The sequence below is a fragment of the Piliocolobus tephrosceles genome, chromosome 13, assembly GCF_002776525.5.
Source record: "Piliocolobus tephrosceles isolate RC106 chromosome 13, ASM277652v3, whole genome shotgun sequence".
NCBI classification, from domain to species: domain Eukaryota; kingdom Metazoa; phylum Chordata; class Mammalia; order Primates; family Cercopithecidae; genus Piliocolobus; species Piliocolobus tephrosceles.
In genome coordinates, this window is record NC_045446.1 from 2,630,330 (window position 1) to 2,637,303 (window position 6,974).

The following is a 6,974-nucleotide window of genomic DNA, read 5'->3' on the forward strand; positions in this document are numbered from 1 at the left end:
GGTGATATAATCAATATCTCAGATGCCCCTGAAACAACCACTCCAGGACTTAAATGACACAATTTTTAGTTTTCAGAATAAGCAATTGAGATTTTTTTTTGAGACGGAGTCTGACTCTGTCGCCCAGGCTGGAGTGCAGTGGTGCGATCTTGGCTCACTGATTCACTTGAATCACTTGGTTCAAGTGATTCTCCTGCCTCAGCCTCCCAAGTAGCTGGAATTACAGGCACATGCCACCACGTCCGGCTAATTTTTTGTATTTTTAGTAGAGACGGGGTTTCACTGTGTTTTCCAGGATGATCTTGATCTCTTGACCTTGTGATCTGACCACCTCGGCCTCCCAAAGTGCTGGGATTACAGGCGTGAGCCACCGCGCCCGGCCTTTTTTTTTTTTTTTTGACAGGGTCTCGCTCGCACTGTCGCACAGGCTGGAGAGTACAGTGATGCAGTTGATCATGGCTCACTGCAATCTCCGCTTCCCAAGCTCAAGTGATCCTCCCACCTCAGCCCCCCAAGTAGCTGGGACCACAGGTACACACACACTACCAAGCCTGGCTAATTTTTTAAAATTTTGTAGAGATAGAGTTTCACTATATTGCCCCAAGCTGGTCGCAAACTCCTGTGCTCAAGTGACCCTCCCACCTCAGCCTCCCAAAGTGCTTGGATTACAGGTGTGAGCATCCACACCCAGCCAGGATTTCTTATGGATGCCAGAGTGTGGGCAGCCAGCTCCATCTCTGAGACTTTGACCCTTCCCCAAATCACAATCATTTTATTCCTTCATCAAAGAAAAAAAAAGATGACTGACTAGACACTTGTGAAGGCACACACCACACACAAAACTACAGTATAGCAGGATAGATGGTAACCAAGAGAGAACTCAGGATCTGTCACTACCAACTGGAAACACCTGACCTCCAGCCTGCAAACGTGACAAGCTGGAACAACACCAGCAGGACACGGAACACAGCTTGCAGGGTTGAGTCTCTGTGTCATTTCTGGACATGTGTCCAAGTAACCAGAACAACTTGAAATGGCACCAGGCCTTTGCTGTCATTCCCATAAACCTCTAACAGTGAGCTGGGTCTTCAAAGAACCTGTCTCTGTCAGCTTATCTTATGCTGTGTAACAAACAGGCCCAAAGCTCTTGGTGGCATACACCAAGCATGGAGGATCTCTCACTCACCACGATGGCCCCTACGCTGGAGGGCTGGGGTTGTGCTCCATTTTCTCTTTTGGAAGGAGCAGCTCCTGCCTGGGGTCTCACTTGTCTCACAGCAGTGGGATGAAATAGCAGGACGCTGGCTTTGGCAGGCTCCATTCAGCAACGGTACATGCCAAGTGGGTCACATTTCACTGCCCAGAGCAAGTTACATGGCCACGTCTGATATTGATGTGTGGGAAATGCAGAATCTTCCTGCAGTTGGGGAGGCAGATATTTGGACAATATGCAATTCACTACAGAGCCAGCTGGATGAAGAATGGCCAAGGGCCCAGGCTCTTCATCCCAAGCCAGGCCGAACCAGCTGAGGCCCTGAGATCAAGCCACGGTCATCAGTATTCGTTTGGAATTATGCCTTGTCCTTGTCGGGTACACGTTGTAGTAGAGTTTCTGTTTTTTAATTCATCTGAAATTGGTGGTTGGTGCGGTCCACAGATGAGAAACAGGAACTCTCAATGCTGCCCTTCAACAGGAACTGCAGTGGGAACACAAATGGTGCAGCCACTTTGGAAGATAGTTTGGTGGTTTCTTACAAAACTAAACGTACCCTTCACATATGATCCATCACACACCATCCAGCAATTGTACTCCTTGGTATTTGCCCAAATGAGTTGAAAACTTGCATCCACACAAAAACCTGCACATGGATATTGATAGCAGCTTTATTCATAATTGCCAAAACTTCAGGAGGTGAGTGGCTAAACAAACTGTGGTGCATCCAGTCAGTGGAATATTATTCAGTGCTAAAAAGAAATGAGCTCAAGTCATGGAAAGACATGGAAGAACCTTAAGTATTATTAAGTCAAAAAAGCTGATCTGAAAAGGCTGATGCTGTATGAGTCCAACTCTATGACATTATAGAAAAGGCAAAACTACGAAGACAGTAAAAGGATCAGTGGTTGCAGGAGTTAGGGAGGATGGAGGGATGAACAGGTGGAGCACAGAGGATTTTGAGGGCAGTGAAACTACCTTGTACAACACTGTAATGGTGGATACAGGACAGTAAGCATCTGTCCAAACCCATAGAATGTACAGCACTGAGAATGGACCCTCATGTAACCTATGGACTTCAGGTAATAATATTGAATCAAAAAATAGCAAACAATAAAACAGTGCTCTTCAGACACCATCACCTGCTGTGTCACCTGCTGGGAGCTGGAGGAGGGGCTTCCTAGCCCCTTCTGTTTTAAAGGCTAGGCTGGTGCTGGGCTCAGCTCTGTCCTCCCCTAACACTAACCACCTTTGTATGCACCACAGCCCACTGGAGGGGTTTTCTGATGTCACCTCCCCCAGTGGAGAAAGTACCTGCAGCAGGGACCTTCTGTCTCTATTAATTGCTAAGTCTCTGGTGCCTGGAACAGGGGCTGGCATGCTGGAGCTTGGAATGTCTACCCAGCCCGGTGCCTCTGCCCTCTGCCTGGATGGCCACAGTGCCCTTCTGGTCCCCTCACCCCCTTCCCTCTTGCTGGCACTCCTCCTTCCTCACCTGGCAGCTGAGATGCTTCTACCACTCCCTGCTTTAGTCCCTCTGGGGCTCCCCACTGCTGGCTGACAAAATCCAACCTTTGGCACCAGTCCATCAGGCCCGGGGAGGTACAGGAGACCAGTAGGACAGGGCAGGGAAGGGGGAGGCCCAGCAGGCACACTCAAAAGACACCCTTACACTAAACCATATGCACGCCCGTGTGCGGGCCTCACATGCACCAGCAGGCCAGGCCCGCCAAGGTCCCCGGCACCAGCAGCCTCCCCTGCCTCATCTCTCCTGCCTCACCCTGATCCTCTGGCTCCAACACATCCACCCTTCTCCCTCACCACCTTCATCTGGACTGTGTATAGATTAACAGAGCAACTGCCTGTCTTCCCAGCCCAGTCCGCGGGACAGGATAGTGCAATGGTTTCCAGGCCTGGTCCCAGAGCACCCCAGCCCAACATCCCTCTGCCCTGCCAAGGTCAGGAGCGTGACCTCAGGTGGATTACTCCATGCCTCAGCATCCTCTTCAAACAAGGAACACAGTGGGACCTGGCCGAAGCTGATCCTGCTTAGCACATGCCTGGCACAGGGAAAAGCCATTGCTATGTGCCTGGCAGTCCTGGTGTCATAGTTCATATGATGATCGTGGATCTCCAGTGGAGCTGGGGTGTGACTCCCACATGGCCGACCCATGAGCGCTCTGGCCGCCAGCCGGTGCCTGTGTTTTCAGCTTGGATGAGGCCTGGGGGCTGGGACGCATGCTCGTATCTGCTCTTCCCCAACAGCACGGGGGAGAAGAGAGCTTTGCAAACAGTACCACCGGGTATTATTTCCATGGCTGTCCCCACATGAGAATCACATAAACACAGCACTGGAAAAAACCCTGGACATTTCTCAGCCCAGATGGGGGAACCGAGGCCCCCAGAAGGAAAGGCCAGCTTGCCTGGGTCACATGTGCCCAGGGTCCCACCTGTGACTAGCAGCCCATGGAGGGTGGTGGCCTGTGGGTCCCTGCAGCCAGTTCCTGCCCTGGGGAGAAACTCCTCCTGAGAAATGGCGCTGGGCCTCACCTTCACGTCCCCACAAAGTCCTCACACTGCTTTTGAAAAAGCTACCCTTGAGTGACAAGAGGGTGCTGGGCAACCACATGTCCCGTGCCCAGGGGCCAGGACTGTGAGAAGTCAAGCAAGGTAGGAGCCCCACCAGCCCCGGCTGCAGCAGGAGGCCTGGCAGCACATGCCACTGTGGATGAGGAGGATCCACCCTAGCAGACCGGTCACCAGAAACAGTTAACTCAGGTTACCCTGTGTACCCACGAACTGCCTGCCAGGCACCCGGTCCAGCCTCCTCCCAGCCCAGGGCAGAAGGCACTGCCACCCTCCTTTATCTCAGAAGGGAAAGGGCATTGTGCTGCTCACACAGGTGAATGCTACTGTTTCTCCCCTGGGGAGAGGTTTGAAGGCTGAAGCCAGGTCTACATGGGTCTGGTCCCTCGTTACCATCGGCTGAGGGTCCCTGTTGCTGAGCCGAAGCAGCGGGACCTGCCACTCTCAGGTCCCAGGGGCATTTCCCAGAGTCTGGCCCCAGCTGGGTCTCGAGGCCAGCCCCTTCGCCCTCCTCGCCCAGCCCTTCCAGGCAGCTGGGGCAGGCTCAGTTAATTATATGTCTAAATACATCTCGACCATCTCAAGTTGAGCCCCCGCTTTGTCCCTGACTCATTGCAGGGCCAGGTGGGGGGGGGGGAAGTCAGCAACTGTCACGTAGGGCGCCATAAGAGTCCACCAGTTCTTTTCTTCTCCTAGCCCAAGGCACCAGCAAAAATACTGCTAGCTGTTCTGTTTTTGCTATTTTACGTCACCCTTTCCATTGTAAGCCATAATTTTCAGAGGTTTATAGGTCAGCTATTAAAAAAATAATAAACGTCTCTTTTACCAAGAGGGAGCGCTTTGAAACTAGTCGGCTGGTAGGGCTGACAGTGTGGGTGCACAGGGAGGCACACAGCCTCGACTTCTTCCACCAAAGCCTGGTCATCAGAAGCCACGCCTCCCCAAGCGCCCCTGGTTCCAGGGCACCAGCCCCTTGTGTTCCCATTCCTCCCACCCCTCAGAGGCTTCGAGGCTGCCCCCACTCCACTGCAGGTGTGACTAGACCTTGAACATTTTGGGTGTTTTGTGGCAAGACCTAGGGAGACCCTGGCCCACAAAAACAGGAGACCCTGGTGCAAGGCCTGAAGAAAAGTCCGTAGGACTGGATGTGTCTTGGTGGAGTGCTGCTCCCCACCCTCCACCCCAGCACATCCTCAAACTACCAGGGTTCTGAGCCCATCAGCTGGGGGCAGAGGGGTTTCTCATGGTTTCCTTTAAACAAGCCTGAGTCTGGGCAGCAAGTCAGGGGCTGTGCTCCCTGCCTGCTGGGGCTACGTGAAGCCCACACTTGTCTTTCTGCAGCCCCGCAGGTGGGAGGTGATAAATGCAGGGTGCACTGCAGGCCGGCCGCCCCTCCTGAGATAAGGGGACTGGAGCAGGTGGATTTGGGCCAGGCCCAGCCAGGAGAGAGGCTTCCCCTTTTGGATGGACTGGGGATGCCCACTTTGGCCTGCTCTCTCCTGCGTTCTAGCTCTCCAGCTTTTTGGGGTGCAGGAGAAGGGAGCTGGAGGCAGGCACAAGCACAAACAGACTGGAGTTGCAGCATTTTTCGGCCTCTTTATTTAGAACCCGGCGGACGAGGGGCCGGGGCAGTGGTACAGACGGCTCAGGAACCATTTTAACAGATTTGTCTTCAAGTTTAAGATAAACACAGTAATAATAAGAGAGCGAGCGAAAGCGCGAAGAGACTGCAAGCTAGATGGGTATGTATGGCAGCTACAGCTTGTGAGTGACCCCTTTCCCCAGAGTCCGCGATGAGAATAAAGTTACACTTGTCAATAACCGCGTGTGGGAGATGGAGAGTGCCTTTGGCATAACCAATAACCAAGCTAGTGCGTGGCAGAGCGGTCCACGCCTGGACATAAATAGAAAATATAAGTTAGTATAACTTTAAAAACTTTTTGTACAAATATACATGGTTTTTTTATTTTTTCCTTTTTTTTTTTCTTTTTTCTTTTTTTTTGCACTGAGTTTCAGCAGAGATTAAACATTTTATATAAATGACTCTTAAAGCTTTACACCTTGGGACCAGTGTACCTTCTCGTGCAGAATACATTTAGATATAAAAAGACGTTATTAATACATTGCACAGTTTTCAAAATTTAAACACAAAACCGAACGCTGCTCTGCGGCAGCCGCCGCCGGTTGCTGCTACATGAACGGTCCCAGCCGAGGCCCAGCGCCCTTCCAACGTCCGCTGCCCCGGCAGGTTCCCTCGGGGCTCTTTGGGCTCTAAACTGCGGGGAGAGGGACGGTCAGGAAAGCCGGCGGGGACCCCGCGGGTCAGCCCTCCGCGCCCCCCAGGTACGCTGTACTCACTTCGCTCACCGCAGCCTCTTGCGCGGGGTCTGCTCCACCGAGCCCACTCCAGGGGCGGCGCTGGGAGAGGGACACGGCGCGGGGACATCGCCCGACGACTTCTCAGGCGCTGATCTCTTGCGCTTGGCGAAGAAATCTGCGGGCGACAGCGAGCGCGGCTGGTCAGGGCGGGGCCGGCCCGGAGCCCCGAGAGGGGGCCGGGAGAGGGCACGGGGCGCTGGCCGGCTGGGGTGGGGGCGCCGTCCCCGCCCGCGCCGAGGTCCGCGGCGGGTCAGCTTTGTTTACGTCGCCGCGCAATGTGCTGTGTAAGCATTTCCCCTTGTCCCGCGGCCAAGCCCCCCGGGGCCGCCGCCGCGCTTAACCCCCTCCGCGCCGTGCTCACGGCGCCCGGCCGCGCCCGGGGAGGGGCTCCCGCGGCCGGGGGCGAAGACTGCGCTCCCCGGGGGTCGCGGCCGGGACTCAGCCTCCCACCCCGCCCGCGCAAAGCCGCTGGAAGGCACAACAACGGGGCGGGGAGGGGGGTGCGGGCGCAGCCGCGCCCTGAGCGCTGCGGGCCCTTTAATGCCACGGGAGGAGGCGGGAACCCAGCGAGGCCCCCGAGGGCTGGGGGGACCGGCCGGCCGGACAAAGCGGGGCCGGGCCGGGCCGGGGCGGGGCCGTGCGGGGCTCACCGGAGATCAGAGGCCCGGACAGCTTCTTGATCGCCGCGCCGTTGGCGCTGGCGGCCGCGGTGCCGGCCGCGGGACGTCCCGGAATCCCCGAGTGCAGCTGGTCAGCGACAGGCTCCTGGCCGCGCTGCCCCTGGTTCGCGCCCTGC

The 6,974-nt window shown here is 55.2% G+C and overlaps 1 protein-coding gene across 4 annotated transcripts in view; it reads right to left on the reverse strand.

Annotated features, from left to right (window-relative positions):
- Positions 1 to 5,375: 5,375 nt before the first annotated feature.
- CDKN1C (cyclin dependent kinase inhibitor 1C) overlaps positions 5,376 to 6,974 on the reverse strand; it is a 7,487-nt gene continuing 5,888 nt past the window's right edge. For 2 of the 4 annotated variants that reach the window (XM_026448740.1, XM_026448739.1), the window contains 2 exons: positions 6,158 to 6,293; positions 5,376 to 6,070 (listed from right to left, as the gene is read on the reverse strand). In XM_026448740.1, the coding sequence (XP_026304525.1) occupies positions 5,934 to 6,070; positions 6,158 to 6,293 (273 nt within the window). In that variant the 3' untranslated portion in view covers positions 5,376 to 5,933. Of the gene's footprint in view, positions 6,076 to 6,157; positions 6,294 to 6,974 lie in introns of all 4 variants that reach the window. The other 2 variants (XM_026448742.2, XM_026448741.1) reach the window with 1 other exon arrangement.